The 17,813-nt window shown below is 51.4% G+C and overlaps 1 protein-coding gene across 1 annotated transcript in view; it reads left to right on the forward strand.

Moving 5' to 3' along the window:
- DMBT1 (deleted in malignant brain tumors 1) overlaps positions 1 to 17,813 on the forward strand; it is an 85,351-nt gene that overhangs the window by 24,023 nt on the left and 43,515 nt on the right. Inside the window, exons 6-17 of the mRNA XM_073019534.1 lie at positions 2,140 to 2,463; positions 3,558 to 3,587; positions 4,543 to 4,581; positions 5,690 to 6,013; positions 9,068 to 9,411; positions 9,697 to 9,706; positions 11,105 to 11,143; positions 11,905 to 12,228; positions 14,411 to 14,449; positions 15,208 to 15,531; positions 16,506 to 16,535; positions 17,433 to 17,465. Of these exons, the coding sequence (XP_072875635.1) occupies positions 2,140 to 2,463; positions 3,558 to 3,587; positions 4,543 to 4,581; positions 5,690 to 6,013; positions 9,068 to 9,411; positions 9,697 to 9,706; positions 11,105 to 11,143; positions 11,905 to 12,228; positions 14,411 to 14,449; positions 15,208 to 15,531; positions 16,506 to 16,535; positions 17,433 to 17,465 (1,860 nt within the window). The remainder of the gene's footprint in view (positions 1 to 2,139; positions 2,464 to 3,557; positions 3,588 to 4,542; positions 4,582 to 5,689; positions 6,014 to 9,067; positions 9,412 to 9,696; positions 9,707 to 11,104; positions 11,144 to 11,904; positions 12,229 to 14,410; positions 14,450 to 15,207; positions 15,532 to 16,505; positions 16,536 to 17,432; positions 17,466 to 17,813) is intronic.

Here is a 17,813-nt window from a genome sequence, read left to right on the forward strand (position 1 = left end):
CAATACAGCCTGGGATTCTGGCAGTCTGGGCTTTGGGAAGGGAAGTCACTTCCCATTTCCCATGGGAAACCTTGGCCCTAGGAGAAGCTCAAGGACAACATTCTCACCAAAGCCTCTGCCCTGCCCAGGGTTGGCATGCAGCAGTTGGGAATGCTGATGGTACACGCATCAGGCCCTCCCATTCCTCAGGTCATCCCTTTCCTCTCCCTCTGGCCCATGGGGTGAGGCCTGACTTAACCTCTTTCTCTTTCCTATGATTAAGGACACAGAAGACACTAGAAATGAGGGTGAGACTGGCTTTATTCTGACTTAGCCATGTCCCTTACCAAGATTCCCATGTTTTCTTATTTGCAGCAGCTATAAGAGGAGAATCTGCTCCTTCCTCTGGAGTGATTTCCCCTGAGGACCCTGTTACATGTTAAGGACCACACCTTGGCCTGACAAGCCCTTTGGTATAACTGGTCCAGCCAGGGATGGGAGCAAGGGGGTGGATGGATTTGACTGATCTGCCTGTCACACAGGACTGCAGATAGGACTTACTCGGATTTGCTCTTACCAGGAACTCTAGTGTCAGGTGGGAGTCACATTTCTTCTAGATCCAGAGACCTCATGTAGAAGTCCAGTGGAGAGCTCAGACAGAAGCTGATTGCTGTGGCTGCAATGGGTTAAGGGTAACTCTCAGGTCACTTCCTCTCCAAGCCCCAGCACTCAGTCAGTTCTTGTAGGTGCCCTGGATAAATTCCAGGGCTCTGGAGCAATTCAAAAACAGAGATTCCAAGCCAGTATCTTACTTAAAGGGGAATATTAGAAGCATTTCCGTGTGAAAAACAAGGCAAGTATGCCCTCTATCCCCACTGCTGTTCAGTGTCATACTGGAGATAGTAGCCAATGCAATTAGAGAAGAGAAATCAATTAGAGGCATAATAATGGGAAAAGTTATTTTTGCATCCCTCTCCTGGAGTTCTGTATAGGTTACATGTAACCTATATATCAGAATCAGAGTGAGTATGTTGGTACAGAAATATATCCTCCACAAGCAGCCCTTTAGAATTGAAGAACTCAGTGCTAGACATGTTTCTCGACTTTCCCAAAGTTACACAGCAAGACAATATCCAATCAGGAGTGATGGCTTCTCAGCAGATCCCAGTTTACTTTCAGCCCATGAGTGTCCTCAAAAGAGATCTAATTTTATATTTTCTGTTTTTTTGTTTTGTTTTGTTTTGTTTTGTTTTTCATCTTCTACAATTGGCAAATGCAGAGACTACCACCACAAATACCGAGTCTACTGTTGTGACAGGTAATCAGTAATTTTGAGTCCGTTTCTGTATGTCATGATGCCAGCTATATCCATGGGCTTTACTGTTATTCAGGAAAAATTTTAGGGAATGGGATGGGAGGGAATGTTGTGAGTACACAGTGACCTGTATCCCAGAGGTCAGCTAGAGTGAAGCTTCCTTCACTGCCCATGTTCCTGGGGGTAGGGAGAAATCAGTCAGAATGTGGCGTCTCTAAGAGCCTGTGTGCTTTGGAAGCAGAGACCAGTGGGATCAGTCTCCAGTTCAGAGTGACAGCCCAGCTCCCCCGTCTCCACAGCTCTGTGCTGACCCCAGCCTTCCTGGCCCTGAGGAAGGCTATAAGGCCAGGAAGATCACATGCAAAATGTGCTCCAGGCCAACCTTAGAGCTGCAGATACACATCAGAGCTCCTTCCAGGACATCCTGATGTCATCACGCTGCTCTTCAGTGTGGGGTGTTGTGTGTCCCCTGTCTGAGGGAATCAGACAGAGCCCATGGTCTGCTTAGAGAAAGGTATCTCTAGGCCCCTTCCAGGATGCAGATTAGGAGGAGCCTTTTATTCTCCTCCAGCGGGTCTTGTGTATCTCTAGGCCCCTTCCAGGATGCAGATTAGGAGGAGCCTGTTATTCTCCTCCAGCAGAAGCTCTAAGACTTGGGTTTGGGCCAAGCAGTCACTGTCCTCTTCCCCATGAAGAACTCTAACCTTAAGGCATGTTAGAGCCCAGCCTAGTTAGAGATTCTCTCAAAGATATTTGCCTATGGGAAAGACCCTGAATGCCCTGCAGGCCCTAAGACCTTGTCTCTCAGTAGGAGTGTACAAGAGAAATTCTGTGCCTTCCTCTAGGATCTGATTATGATTTGGCCCTGAGGCTGGTGAATGGAGATGGCAGGTGTCAGGGCCGGGTGGAGGTCCTGTATCAAGGCTCCTGGGGCACCGTGTGTGATGACAGCTGGGACACCAATGATGCCAACGTGGTCTGCAGGCAGCTGGGCTGTGGCTGGGCCATATCAGCCCCAGGAAATGCCCGGTTTGGCCAGGGCTCAGGACCCATTGTCCTGGATGACGTGCACTGCTCAGGGTACGAGTACCACCTGTGGAGCTGCCCCCACAATGGCTGGCTCTCCCATAACTGTGGCCATAGTGAAGATGCTGGTGTTATCTGCTCAGGTAGGCATCAAAGATTTCTGGAGGGTCAGGTGTGGTGGGTCACAACTGTAATCCCAGCACTTTGGGAGGATGAGGCAGGCAGATTGCTTGAGCTCAGGTGTTCAAGACCAGTTCTGGGCAAGATGGCAAACCCCGTCTCTATTAAAAAAAGAAAATCACTTGGGCCCATTCTGGGACAGACTGTATTCAGAGAATATAGTGACAAACAGGTTTCTTACTCCAGGGCCCCCGCCCAAGACTTTCCTGGTTATCTGGTGGCTCTGGAGTTTAGTTGGGGCAACTGGCCTGTAGGTACAATGCCATGGTCAGCACGGATCCCCAAGCTGCAAGCAGTGCCCCAACATTGGTTTGGGGGTGACTGAGGCACCGGTGTTCAGACACAGGGTCCAGCATGCTGACATCAGAAATAACGAGCTTTTTATTCTGCTCTAGGAACGTCCGCATAACTCATACCCCTGTTTTCCCCGATGCTCCTTCTCAGGGATGGCATGTTTCAGGGATCTGGTTGGTGAAACCTCCCCTCCTCTTGAACACCGTATTACCCTGAGTGCTGTCAGCCACTGACCCAGAGGGAAGGATGCATTTGTAAATAGTTCACTTATGATTGCTGTGAAGAGAGGCAGGGAAGTGGGGTAAGGGTGGGAGGATGGCAGTGAGTCACAAATGGTGGGCTCACATGCGAGCTCAGCATGGGGAGCAGAGGGACCTCCCGGAGGATCACCAAGAATCCACGTCAAACCTCAGAGTCATTGCCGCTCAAGGGTGGAGAGTTAGGGTCTTCATCCACTCATTGCTTAGGGTGGCTGTTTGCTGCTCCCTGGGTGTTGATACTGAGGTTGTTGTGGCCAGTCCCAGGCACCGAAGTGACCTTCATTTCCCTGGAGAGTGAGCCGCAGGCACAGAGACGGAGGCAATGCCGGGGGCTGTGGGTTCCCTGAGGGACTGAGGGCTTCACGGTGGGCACTGGCAGGGCCCACTTGGTGGACATGTGATGGGCATCAGCTGAGGGTGTGGCTACCCCAAGTCACTTCAACCTTAACTCTAGTTGGAGTCACTGAGTGTTTGGTGTCTAATGTTGCTATTTTTTCTCACAGCTGCCCAGCCTCAGTCGACGCTCAGGCCAGGTGAGTCCCCAGAATACTTCCTCGGGATACCCCTTCTCTTTCTGCTTGGTTACCCCTTCCCCAATCCACAGAGCCCTCCTGCTTCTCTGCAGATACTCTGGGGCATGTTGTTTTCCCCCTAGCTCTGTAACTGAGACCCTAGCATGGTGCTTCTTAAGCACACATAGGATTCAGCTTCTGCCTTCTCTTCAATCCATCTCAGCTTTCATCATATAGTTCCATGCTGTCCCAATGGGAAACCCTTACAGGTTCAGAAAGAAGCCACCTGTTTAATGAACTTTGGCCCCTTTATGTTCAGGGCTGACATAACCTTTCTGAGAATTGAGGGTGAGACCCTCTAATGTTCTGTTGAAGGCAAGGTCAGTACAGGCCTGATACCTCCATCTCTCACTACTCGAAAGACCCTTGAAAGACCCCCCAGATTCTGCAGGGCCATGTCTGCATTCAGAAGAGGCAGAGGCCATACTCAGAGGAGAGAGAGGCTAAGAAATGTTTCTGATGCCTTCACTTACCAGGAAACCTGATTTCCCCCGGGTGGGCCCGCTAGTCCCCCGAGTATTTTAGCCGTAAGTGTCAAGTCTTGGCAGTGGTGTCAGATGAGTTACACAGTCCGTGTGTCAGCAGATGGTGGGGGATGGAGGTGGTGAAGGTTTCCTAACTGAGAAGAGGTCATCCCTGTCTCAGAGAGAGATGGAAGGGCCTGCATGGTGTCCTTTGTCCCTGAATGAGTTCTGTGGGCAGGAGACCTGGGCAGACACATGGGGAGCAAGTGGCTGGACCTAGGAGTGGAATTGTTTTCACAACCGGGTCCTAGGAAATGCCCAGTTTGGCCACGGCTCAGGACCCATTGTCCTGGATGATGTGTGCTGTCTGGTCCAGAGAACTGCTTGTTTTTTACCTTTACCTTTTCCCCTTCAAATCCAATTGTGTCCTTTCTCTTTGTTGCTGTTTACAGACAGTTGGACTGTCAGGATATCACCTGTACCCACAGAAGGTAAAGAATCCTCTCAACACTCCCTGGGGCTCACTTTCTACCTCTGCATACACTTCGGAGTTCATAGTTCACTTATGATTGCCATGAAGAGAGGTGGGGAACTAGGCTAAGGGTGGGAGGATGGCAGCAGGTGATAAACAGTTGGCTCAACAGTGAGCTGGGCACTAGGAACAGGAGTAGGACCTCCCAGAAGATCATTAGGAATCATTAGGCTCACGATAGGATGAGGCTCAAGGTGGGCCCTTGCTTCTTTATGTTTCTGTGGGTTGGTTAGGGAGGAAGCTGGAGTCTCTGAAGACCCAGAACTAGATGTGATGTTGGAGAGTGGAGGGTGCTGGCGACCTGTCTCCTGTGGGATCCTGTTCCAAGTGGTCAGGAAAGATCCTCATCTGTGTGCTCAGGACAAGCCTTGGGGGTCTCCCTAATCCTATGGGGATCTCATCCCTGCCATCTCTGGTACTTTCCAAGTCAGCCAGACAGGACCATGCTCCTGAATAAGGGAGGGGTCTGGGCCTGCCATCTGCAGCTGAGCAGCTCCATCCTCTGTGTACCCAACTAGATAGTGGGATATCCATTCCTATCACCTCCACTGGGGTCACAGGTGCTTCCCCAAAAGTTGAGCATCCATAGACCTGGGCAGAGTAGGCTGTCAGTGCTACTTTCACTATAATTAAGCCTAATCTCTGGCTTCATTATGCAAAGGTGACTGCCTGCCTGGGTGACTTAGTTCATTAGGAAAAGCCCTGAGTGTGGAACTTGCCCTAGATTGTTAGGGGTCTAGGCCTGCCATTTGTAGCTGTGTAGCTCCATCCTGTCTGCCCCCAGAGTGGGGAGTAGGGTGTCCATTCCTGGCCCTCCTCTTGGATGTCATACATGCCTACCCATAACTTGAGCTTTTATAGACTTGAGTAGAATAGGGCATCACTTTTTCCACTATGACAAAGCTTAACCTCTGGGTACGGTAATCTTCAGTCGTGACTGCGTGTCCTGGTGACGTTGGCATTTGTATTCAAACTTGACTACTTTGCCTACTGCTCTGAGTGTTGTACATGCCTTATCCTTGACCTCATCATAGAGATGGATGAAGGCTTCTTGTGTTCCCCTGTAGGATCTGAATCCAGTTTGGCCCTGAGGCTGGTGAATGGAGGTAACAGGTGTCAGGGCCGAGTGGAGGTCCTATACCGAGGCTCCTGGGGCACCGTGTGTGATGACTACTGGGACACCAGTGACGCCAATGTGGTCTGCAGGCAGCTGGGCTGTGGCTGGGCCACATCAGCCCCAGGAAATGCCCGGTTTGGCCAGGGCTCAGGACCCATTGTCCTGGATGACGTGCGCTGCTCAGGACATGAGTCCTACCTGTGGAGCTGCCCCCACAATGGCTGGCTCTCCCACAACTGTCAGCACAGTGAAGACGCTGGTGTCATCTGCTCAGGTGGGTCTCCAAGACCTTGGGCTCCCTCTCTTGGAGTAGATTTTGCTCAGGAAGCGAGATCTCATTATGCTCTGATCTCCTTACTCAGAGCTTTTTCAACCTTTCCTGTATTTCTAATATCTCCTTAGCTCTCTGCTAGGAAACAACGTGATTGCCAGGTCAGGCAGGACAATGGCCAAAGTGAAATAAGGGTCACACCTTTGTTCACTGAGGCAGCACAAGCAGAGGGAGAAGACGAAAGCGCCAGGTCTTTGCCTTTTAGTGTGGCTGGAAAGGAATAGCTTGGGCCAGTTTGTTCAGCTCAGCTTCTGCTGAGGGCCTCGGGCTACTTGTACTCCTGGCAGAAGAGGATGGGGAACTGGCTTGGGCAGAGGTCACATGGTGAGAGAGGAAGCAAGAGAGAGCAAGAGGGAAGGCCCAGGCTCTTTTCAACCACCAGCTCTTGCTAGGAACTAAGAGAAGACCTCATCCCTGACCAGGGAGGGCAGTAAGTTATTCATGAAGGGTGAGTTTCCATGACCCAGACATGGCGCATCAGGCCTCAACTCTAAACTTGGGGATCCAATTGCAATATGACACTTGGACGTGACAAGCCTCCAAAGGATAGCACCCTGGCTCTCCAGGGTTCCAACTTTCCCCTACTGAAAGATTTTGCATAAGGGTTACGTGGATGAAGCACATATAGGGGGTGGGGGAGGGACTGTCTCCTGGAAGGAACCCAGAACCAAAGACTACTGCTAGGAACTGCGGTCTTCTGCTTAGGCCCAATAAGGTGATGTTTTAATAGAGACACAAGGCTAGGAGTGCAGATCTGTGTCTGTCCGTGTCTGCTCTGGGATTTGGGCACTGTGAGTCCTTGACCACAACTCCCTCCAGAGCACTGCAGTGTTGTGCCTGTGCACCGGTCTGGTGTGGAGTGTGCAGTTCCCATGAGGTCTGCTGGGCAAAGCCTTATTATGAATGCCTGTGGGCTGGGCTGGAAGATCACAGGCAGGACTTTGGCTGGAGTGGCCTCCTCACATTTTTTGACTCAGGGACTGCTAAGACGTGCAAGGGAGAGTGTTGGTTTTGTGTCAACCTGATTACTATTGGCAGACACAAAGTTAATCACTTTGGAGTTGGCAATAGTGGACAGGATCTGCCTAGACACCTTCCAAGGAGCATCTCTGTGGGGATGTGCATGGCAATACCCCTCCCTCTGTGATGGAGACCTAGGGTGGACTGAAGGCATGACCTGTTTAGTTCCTTCCACCTTTGTTCTGGTTTTGCCAGCTTCGTAGTGCATCTGATCTGACCTCCTCTTTCTCACAGCTGCCCAGTCCTGGTTGACGCCCAAGCCAGGTGATTCCCCAGTGTCCTTCCTTGGGATGTCCCTCTTCTTTCTGTGCAATTATCCCTTTCTGCACTCCACAGAGCCCTCATTCTTCTCAGAGTGGATACTTCAGGGCATATGATTTTCCCTTGCTCTGTAACTGAGACCCCAGCATGGCACTTCTAAACCAGACCTACGGTTCAGGAGGCTTCTGTCTTCTGTTCCATTTATCTCGGCTTTCATGAAGCAGTTTCATATTGTCCCAGTGACCAACCCTTAGAGGTTTAGAAAGTGGCCTTATATTTAATTAGCTTTGGTCCTTTTCTATTCAGAGCTGATATGACCTTCCTGAGAATTGAGTGATTGCCAAAGTCTCCTGGGAAGCCAATATCAGTCAATAAACATGACTTCTGCCATGGGCAAGCAATGGCAGTGCAGGCCTGATACCTCCATTCCTCACTCCTTCAAACACCCCAGATTCTGCAGGGCCACATCTACATCCAGAAGAGGCATAGGCCATGCTCGGGCAGGCAGAGGGATAATAAATATTTCTGGCAATTCCACATACCAGGAAACTTGATACCCCTTGGTTAGCTCCTTGGTTCCCCTAACATTTTAGCTCGAACTAGTAGAGTCTCAGCAATGGTGTCAAATATGCCTGTTAGTCCATGTGTCAGTGCATGGAACAGGCTAACCCTCTGTGACTGAGAAGAGGACATCCCACACTTCAGAGATAGGAGGGATTGAACTAGTCTTCCATGAGGCCTAGGTCCCTTGCCGAGCTTGCTGAGCTGAAGACTTGGGCAGACACGTAGGGAACAAGTGGCAGGAACCAGAAGTGGGGTAGTTTTCATGATGCTTGCCTTGTCCGGAGACCTTTCCTTTTGGGGCTTTTCATCCTCAGGTTTAACTCTAGCCTTTGTCTTTGTTGCAATTTACAGACGCGTTGCCAACCACCACCTTACCGGCATCGACAGTAGGTAAATAGTCCTCTCACCCCTCCCTAGGGCTCGTTCTCTACCTCTGAACAAATGTTTTGTCTGAAAATGATAGGATGAGGGTGAAGGAGGGCCCCTCTCTTTTTCATATCCCTGTAGATTGCGGGGGAGGAAGGTAGAGTCTGTGGGGACCCAGCTCTGGGTCTGATGTTGGAGGCTGGAGGTTGCTGGTGACTTGTCTCCCGTGGAATCCTGTTCCAACTGGTCAGGAAAGATCCTCATCCAGGTTCTGAGGAAAAGCCCTGGAGGATTCCCTAATCCTACTAAGACCTCATTCCTGTCCCTCAGTCCATGCATTGCAGAGGTGTGAAGAGTCAGTGAAAGTGACTGTCCCCGCACCTGTCTGACCAAGGCCTTGTCATACCTGTGAAATTTTCAGAAGGCAGACAGGACCATAGAATTGCCACCAAGCTCCTGAGCATGGGGAGGGTCTCCCCTGCCAACTGTAGCTGTGTAGTTCTGTCCTGGGTGTGCCCAAGTTAGGGAATGGAGTATCCATTCCTTTTAACTCCAGTGGGGTCACAGGTGCTTCCCCAAAACTTGAGCCTTCATAAACCCAGACAGAAAAGGGTGTCACTGCTCCTTCAACTTTGATGAAGCTGAATCTCTGGTTGCAGTCATATTCAAAGGTGACTGGCTGCTCAGGTGACTTTAGCCATTAGGATGTGCCTTGAGTGTGGAACATTCCTTAGATCCTTGACCTCCTGTTAGAGATGGATGAAGGGTTCTTGTGTTCCCCTGTAGGATCTGAATCCAGTTTGGCCCTGAGGCTGGTGAATGGAGGTGACAGGTGTCAGGGCCGAGTGGAGGTCCTATACCGAGGCTCCTGGGGCACTGTGTGTGATGACAGCTGGGACACCAATGATGCCAATGTGGTCTGCAGGCAGCTGGGCTGTGGCTGGGCCATATCAGCCCCAGGAAATGCCCGGTTTGGTCAGGGCTCAGGACCCATTGTCCTGGATGATGTGCGTTGCTCAGGGAATGAGTCCTACCTGTGGAACTGCCCCCACAATGGCTGGCTCTCCCACAACTGTGGCCATAGTGAAGACGCTGGTGTCATCTGCTCAGGTGAGTCTCCAAGACTTTGGGTCTCCTCTCTTGGGGTAGATTTTGCTCAGGAAGCGAGATCTTAAAATATTCTAATCTCCTCACTCAGAGCTTTTTCAGTCTTTCCTATATTTCTGATATCTCCTTAGCTCTCTCCTAGGAAACCACATGAGTCTTTACCACATTGCCAGGTTTTGAGGAGGTCAGAGAGGACAATGGGCCAAAGTGAAATAAGGGTCACACCTTTGTTCACCGAGGCAGCACAAGCAGAGGGAGAAGACAAAAGGGCTGGGTCTTTGCCTTTTACTGTGGCTGGAAAGGAATAGCTGGGGCCAGGTTTTTCATGAAGATAGAAGTTGATTTGGGTCATGGCTTTGCAGGCAGCATAGGAGCATGGTGCAGGCATCTGCTCAGCTTCCACTGCGGGCCTCAGGCTGCTTGTACTCCTGGCAGAAGGGGATGGGGAGCTGGCTTGGGCAGAGGTCACATGGCGAGGGAGGAAGCAAGATGGCAGAAGGAGATGGGGAGGTGGCTTGGGCAGAGGTCACATGGTGAGGGAGGAAGCAAGAGAGAGCAAGAGGGAGGGCCCAGACTCTTTTCAACCACCAGCTCTTGCTAGGAACTAAGAGAAGAACTCATCCCTGACCAGGGAGGTCACTAAGTGATTCATGAAGGGTTGGCCTCCACGACCCACCTGTATACTTGGGGATCCAATCCCAACATGAGTCTTGGATGGGACAAGTATCCAAACTATAGCACACTGGCTCTCCAGGGTTCTGCCTTTCCCCTACTGAAAGGTTTAGGTGAGGGTGAGGTGGATACAGCACATATAGGCATTGGAGGAGGGACAGTCTCACTGGGAGGAGCCCAGAAGCAAAGGCTCATGCTGGGAAGGGAGGGTCTTCTGCTGAGGACCAATAAGGAGGCATCAGACTGGAAACACAAGGCTGGGAGTGCAGTTTTGTGACTGTCCATGTCTGGCCTGGGTTTTGGGGGTGTGAGTGCTTGACTGCAATTCCCTCCAGAGCACTGCAATGTCCTGCCTGTGTACCAGTCAGGTGTAGGTCAGACAGTGCCCATGAGGCCTGCTGAGCAAAGCCTTGTTATGAATGCCTGTGGGCTGGGCTAGGAGATGACAGGCTGGATTTTTGCTGGAGTGGCCGCTTCATACTTGCTGATGCAGGGACTACTAACACCTGCAAGGGTGAGGGTTGGTTTTATGTCAACCTGATTGCTATGGGCAGACACAAAGTCCTTCAAACACCCCCCAGATGCATCAGGGCCCCATCTACATCCAGAAAGGCAGAGGCCATGCTCGGGCAGGGAGAGAGATATTACATATTTCTGGTGCCTCCACTTGCTGGGAGACTTTATACTCCTTTGGGCAGCTCCCTGATCCTTCTAACACTTTAGCTCCAAAGGTCAGAGGCTCAGCAATGGTGTCAGATATGCCCATTAGTCCATGTGTCAATGGATGGGGCAGGCAAACCCTTTGTATCTGAGAAGAGGATATCCCACACCTCAGAGGTTGGAGGGATCAGACTGGTCTCCAGTGAGGCCTGTGTCCCTTGCTGAGCTCACTGGGCTGAAGACTTGGGCAGACACATGGGGAGCAAGTGACAGGAACCAGAAATTGAGTAGTTTTCGTGATGCTTGCCATGTCCGGAGACTTTTCCTTTTGGAGCTTTTCACCCTCAAGTTTAATTCTAGCCTTTGTCTTTGTTGCAATTAAAGACACGTTGCCGATCACCACCTTACCTGCATCGACAGTAGGTAAATAATCCTCTCAACCCTTCCTAGGGCTCACTCTCTACCTCTGGACAAATGTTTTTTTCTGGAAAGGATAGGATGAGGGTCAAGGTGGGCCCCTGTCTTTTTCATGTCCTTGTGTATTAGTGGGGGGAAGTTGGAGTCTCTGGGGAGCCAGTCCTGGTTCTGGTGTTAGAGGCTAGAGGGTGCTGGTGACCTGTCTCCCACGGGATCCTCTTCCAAGTATCAGGAAAGATCCTCATCCACGTGCTGAGGACAAGTCCTGGAGGTCTCCCTACATCCTAATGGGACCTCGTTCGTGGCCCTCCGGCCATGCATTGCAGACCTGCAAGGGTGGGTGACAGTTCCTGTCCCTGCAGCTGTCTGGCCAAGGCCTTGCCATTCTTGGCAATTTGCCAGAAACCAGGGAGGACCACGTGGGTGCCACCTAACTCTTGAACATGGGGACAGCATGGGCCTGCCCTCTGGAGCTGTGACACTCCATCCTGTGTGTGCCCAGAGTAGGGAGTAGGGCACCTACTCCTGTCACCTCCACTGGGGTCACAGATGCTTCCCCAAAACTTGATCCTCCATAAACCCGGGCAGGATAGTGTATCACCTCTCCTTCTACTATGATGAAGCTGAACCTCTGGTTGCAGTCATACTCAATTGTGACTGCCTGCCCAGGTGACTTTGGCATTAGGAAGTGCCCTGAGTGTGGAATGTGCCTTAGATCCTTGACCTCCTGATAGAGATGGATGAAGGGTTCTTGTGTTCCCTTGTAGGACCTGAATCCAGTTTGGCCCTGAGGCTGGTGAATGGAGGTGACAGGTGTCGGGGCCGAGTGGAGGTCCTATTCCGAGGCTCCTGGGGCACTGTGTGTGATGACTACTGGGACACCAATGATGCCAATGTGGTCTGTAGGCAGCTGGGCTGTGGCTGGGCCACATCAGCCCCAGGAAATGCCCAGTTTGGCCAGGGCTCAGGACCCATTGTCCTGGATGACGTGCACTGCTCAGGCTACGAGTCCTACCTGTGGAACTGCCCCCACAATGGCTGGCTCTCCCACAACTGTGGCCATAGTGAAGACGCTGGTGTCATCTGCTCAGGTGAGTCTCTAAGACTTTGGGTCTCCTCTCTTGGGGTAGATTTTGCTCAGGAAGTGAGGTCTTAATATGTTCTAATCTCCTCACTCAGAGCTTTTTCAACCTTTCCTGTATTTCTGATATCTCCTTAGCTCTCTCCTAGGAAACTGCATGAGTCTTTGCCACATTACCAGGTTTTGAGGAGTTCAGGGAGAAAAATGGGCCGAAGTGTAATAAGGGTCACGTCTTCATTCATCTACTGAGGCAGCGCAAGCAGAGGGAGTTTGCCTTTTAGTGTGGCAGGAAAGGAATAGCTGGGGCCAGGTTGTTCATGAAGATAGAGGTTGATTTGGGTCGTGGCTTTGCAGGCTGCATAGGAGCATGATATCTGCTTGGCTTCTGTTGATGGCCTCAGGCTGCTTTAGCTCCTGGCAGAAGGAGATGGGGAGCTGTCCTGGTCAGAGGTCACATGGCAAGCGAAGGAAGCAAGAGAGGGCAAGAGGGAGGGCCCAGACTCTTCAACCACCAGCTCTTGCTAGGAGCTAAGAGAAGAACTCACCCTTGACCAGAGAAGGCACTAAGTGATTCATAAAGGGTTGGCCTCCATGACCCAGACATGGGACATCAGGCCTCACCTCTATACTTGGGGTTTCCAATCCCAGAATGAGTCTTGGATGGGACAAACATCCAATCTATAGCACACTGTCTCTCCAAAGTTCTGCCTTTCCCCTACTGAAAGGTTTAGGTGACAGTGAGGTGGATGCAGCACATATAGGCATTGGGGGAGGGTCAATCTCACTGGGAGGAGCCCAGAAGCAAAGGCTCATGCTGGGAAGGGAGGGTGTTCTGGTGAGGCCCAGTAAGGAGGCCTTAGACTGGAAACACAAGGCTTGGAATGCAGATCTGTGTCTGTCCATGTTTTTTGGGAGTGTGAGTGCTTGACTGCAATTCCCTCCAGAGAACTGCAGTGTCCTGCCTGTGCACTGGTCAGGTGTGGGGTGGGCAGTGCCCATGAGGCCTGCTGAGCAAAGCCTTGTTCTGAATGACTGTGGACTGCGCTGGAAGACCACAGGCTGGATTTTTGCTAGAGTGGCCTCTTCATGCTTGCTGACTCAGGGACTGCTAAGACATGCAAGGGAGAGGGTTGGTTTTGTGTCAACCTGATTACTATGGACAGACACAAACTTAATCACTTTGGAGCTGGCAGTAGTGGCAGGATCTGCCCAGACATCTTCCAAGGAGCATCCTTGTGGGGACATGCATGGCAATGCCCCTCCCTCTTGATGGGGACCTAGCATAGACTGAACGCATGACCTGTTTAGTTCCTTCCACCTTTGTTCCAGTTTTGCCAGCTTCTGTGTAGTGCATCTAATCTGACCTCCTCTTTCTCACAGCCGCCCAGTCCCAGTTGATGCCCAGGCCAGGTGATTCCCCAGTGTCCTTCCTTGGAATGTCCCTTTTCTTTCTGCACAATTGTCCTTTTTCCCACTCTGCAGAGCCCTCCTTATCCGTGTGGATACTGTGGGTCATACTATTTTCCCTGCTCTGTAACTGAGACCCTAGCATGAAGCTTCTTAACCAGACATGGTTAAGAAGGTATGATCTTTCTAAGAATTGAGAGTGATTGCCAAAGTCTCCTGGGAAGGCAATGTCAGCTATAGCCTTAAACATGACTGTCCGTGGGCAAGCAATGTCAGTGCAGGCCTGATACCTCCATTCCTCACTCCTTCAAACACCCCCAGAGGCGGCAGGGCCCCGTCTACCTCCAAAAAAGGCAGAGGCCGTGCTCGGGCAGGGAGAGATATATTAGATATTTCTGGTGCCTCCACTTGCCAGGAGACTTTATACTCCTTTGGGCAGCTCCCCGATCCTTCTAACATTTTAGTTTCAAGTGTGAGAGTCTCAGCAATGGTGTCCAATGTGCCCGTCAGTCCATTGTCTGTGGATGGGGCAGGTAAACCCTTTGTAGCTGAGAAGAGGATATTCCACACTTCAGAGGTAGGAGGGATCGGACTGGTCTCCAGTGAGGCCTAGGTCCCTGGCTGTGCTCCCTGAGCTACAGACTTGGGCAGACACATGGGGAGCAAGTGGCAGGAACCAGAAATCGAGTAGTTTCCATAATGCTTGCCTTGTCCAGAGACCTTTCATTTTGGAGTTTTTCACCCTCAGGTTTAACTCTAGCCTTTGTCTTTGTTGCAATTTACAGACACGTTGTCGACCAGCACCTTACCTGCATCGACAGTAGGTAAATAATCCTCTCACCCCTCCCTAGGGCTCACTCTCTACCTCTGGACAAATGTTTTGAATGAAAATGATAGGATGAGGGTCAAGGTGGGCCCTTCTCTGTTTCATGTCCCTGTGCATTGAGTGAGAGGAAGCTGGAGTCTCTGGGGAGCCAGTCCTGGGTCAGGTGTTGGAGGGTGGATGGTGTTGGTGACCTGTCTCCTGTGGGACCCTGTTCCAAGTATCAGGAAATATCCTCATTCAGGTGCTGAGGACAAGCCCTGGAGGGCTCCCTACTCCTGGGACCTCATTCCTGGCCCTCTGGCCATGCATTGCAGACCTGCAAGGATGGGTGAAAATTTCTGTCCCTGCAGCTGACTGGCCAAGGCCTTGCCATCCCTGGTAATTTTCCAGAAGTCAGAGAGGACCACGTGGGTGCCACCAAAGTCTTCAACATGGGGACAGCACGGGCCTGGACTCTGGAGCTGTGGCGCTCCATCCTGTGTGTGCTCAGAGTAGGGAGTGGGGCGTCCATTCCTGTCACCTCCACTGGGGTCACAGGTGCTTCCCCAAAACCTGAGACTCCACAAACCCAGGCAGAATAGGGTATCACCTCTCCTTCCACTGTGATGAAGCTGAACCTCTGGTTGCAGTCATACTCAATCATGACTGCTTGTCCAGGTGACCTTGGCCATTAGGAAGTGCCCTGAGTGTGGAATGTGCCTTAGATCCTTGACCTCATGGTAGGGATGGATGAACAGTTCTTGTGTTCCCCTGTAGGACCTGAATCCAGTTTGGCCCTGAGGCTGGTGAATGGAAGTGACAGGTGTCAGGGCCGAGTAGAGGTCCTATACCGAGGCTCCTGGGGCACTGTGTGTGATGACAGCTGGGACACCAGTGATGCCAATGTGGTCTGCAGGCAGCTGGGCTGTGGCTGGGCCACATCAGCCCCAGGAAATGCCCGGTTTGGCCAGGGCTCAGGACCCATTGTCCTGGATGATGTGCGCTGCTCAGGACACGAGTCCTACCTGTGGAGCTGCCCCCACAATGGCTGGCTCTCCCACAACTGTGGCCATCATGAAGACGCTGGTGTCATCTGCTCAGGTGGGCCTCCAAGACCTTGGGTTCCCTCTCCTAGACTGGAGTTTGCTTAGGAAGAAAATCCTAATTACATTCTGATCTCCTCACTCAAAGCTTCTTCTATGTTTCCCGTATTTATGCAGTCTTGTTAGCTCTCTGCTAAGAATCTGTATGAATTTCGCTATAGGGCCTGGTGTTCCTGTGGTCACTTAGGACAGGGGACCAAACTCAAACAACCCAGACTTTCTCCCTTTCTTGAGGCAGTGCAAGGAAGAGGCAGAAGAGAAAAGTGCTGGCTCCCCAGGGTTCCATTTCTCCCCTGCTGAGTAGCACTGGGTGAGGGTATCATGGACGCAGGACAGACAGCAAGGCAGGGGAGGATTCCTCTCGCTGCGAGGAATTCTGAACTAAAAACGCTTGTCTGGAAGTGGGTTCTCAGCTGAGATCCAGTGAGGACGTCTGCAAATAGAGGCTCAAGGGTTAGAAATGTAAATGTGTGTCTCTTCATGTCAGGCCTGGGTTGCATGGGGTTGAAGTTCTTGACCTCAGCTCCTCTTAGAACGCTGCTGAGCATTGCCTGTGTCCCAGGTCTGGTGTGGGGAGGGCAGCCCACATGAGGCTGGCCAGGCATGGCCTTGTTATTGCCTCTGGTCCGGGCTGGAAGATCACACAAGGGATTTTGGCTGGAGTGGCTTCCTCAGCCTTGTTGACTCAGAAACGCCTAAGACGTGCAAGGGAGAGGGTTGGTTTGGGGTCATCCTGGTTACCCTGGGCAGACACAAAGTTAATCACCTCAGAGCTGGCAATAGTGGACAGGATCTGCCTCGACCCCTTACACCGTGCATCTCTGTGGGGACGGCATGGCAATGTCCCTGCCTGTGTGATAGGAACTAGGATGGACTGAGTGTCACACTTGCCCATTTCTTTCCCTCCTCGTTCCAGTTTTGCAGACTTCTGTGTAACGTGCCTGATCTGACCTTCTCTTCTCTTTCTCACAGTTTTCCACTCCCAGTCGACACCTAGTCCAGGTAAGTTTCCAGTGTCCTTCCTCAAAACGTCCCTTCTCTTTCTGCCCAATCACCCCTTCCCCACTCCACAGAGCTCTCCTGTTTCTGTCTGTGGATACTATGGAGTGTATTATTTCTACCCCCAACACCGGCTGTGTAACTGAGACCCCAGCACAATGCTTTTTAAACACACATAGGATTCAGGAGGCTTCTGTCTTCTTTTCAACCCCTCTCAGCTTTCATGAAACAGTTTCAAACTGTCCCAGTGGACAACCCTTACAGCTTCAGGAACTGGCCCATGTTTAATCAGCTTTGGTCCTTTTATATTCAGGACTCACATATAGTTTCTGAAAATTGAGGGTGTCACCTACTGAACTGTTCAAGGCATCGTCAGGGCAGGCTCAATACCCCCATCCATCGCTGCTGGAAAATTCCAAGATTCTGATGGGCCACATTTGTATCCAGAAGATGCAGGGTTTGTGCTTGGGCAGGGAAAGGGATAATAAAGGTTTGTGGTGTCTCTGCTTAGCCAGAAACCTGATTCCTGATTGTCCCCTGGGAAGCCCCTGGTTCCCCTAACATTTTAGCTTCCAGTGTCCGAGCCTCAGCAATGGCGTCTGATATCCTAGTCAGTCCATGCATCAGCAGATGTGGGATGGCATGGTGGGGAGCATCCCCTAACACATAGAAAGATACCCCAAGATTAGAGAAATGGAGGGCTCAGTCTGGTCTCCAGCAGGACCTTTGTCCCTGGATGAGTTCACAGCAGAGGAGACCTGGGCAGACACATGGGAAGCAAGTGGCAGGAACAGGAAGTGGAATTGTTTCCAGTTTGATTCCCCCTCCCAGGGAACCTTTTGTTCTGGGCCTTTTCTCCTCAAGTCTAATTCTGTCTTTTTTCTTTGTGGCAATTTACAGACACTTGGCCGACCTCACGTGCATCAACAGCGGGTAAATAATCCTCTCACCCCTCCCTAGGGGTCACTATCTCTGGACATATTTTGTGTTTCAAACTGATAGGATGCGGCTCAAGGTGGGCCCCTCTCTTTTCATGTCCCTGTGGGTTGTGTGGGAGGAAGGTGGAGTCTCTGGTGAGCCAGTCCTGAGTCTGATGTTGGAGGGTGGAGGCTGCTGGTGATCTGTCTCTCATGGGACCCTGTTCCAAGTGTTCGGGAATGATCCTCATCCAGGTGCTCAGGACAAGCACTGGAGGGCTCCCTAATACTTGTAGGGACCTCATTCCTGGCCTTCTGACCATGCACTGCAGACCTGCAAGAGTGGGCGAAAATTTCTATCCGT

Source organism: Chlorocebus sabaeus, chromosome 9 (genome assembly GCF_047675955.1).
Source record: "Chlorocebus sabaeus isolate Y175 chromosome 9, mChlSab1.0.hap1, whole genome shotgun sequence".
In the NCBI taxonomy this organism is placed as follows: domain Eukaryota; kingdom Metazoa; phylum Chordata; class Mammalia; order Primates; family Cercopithecidae; genus Chlorocebus; species Chlorocebus sabaeus.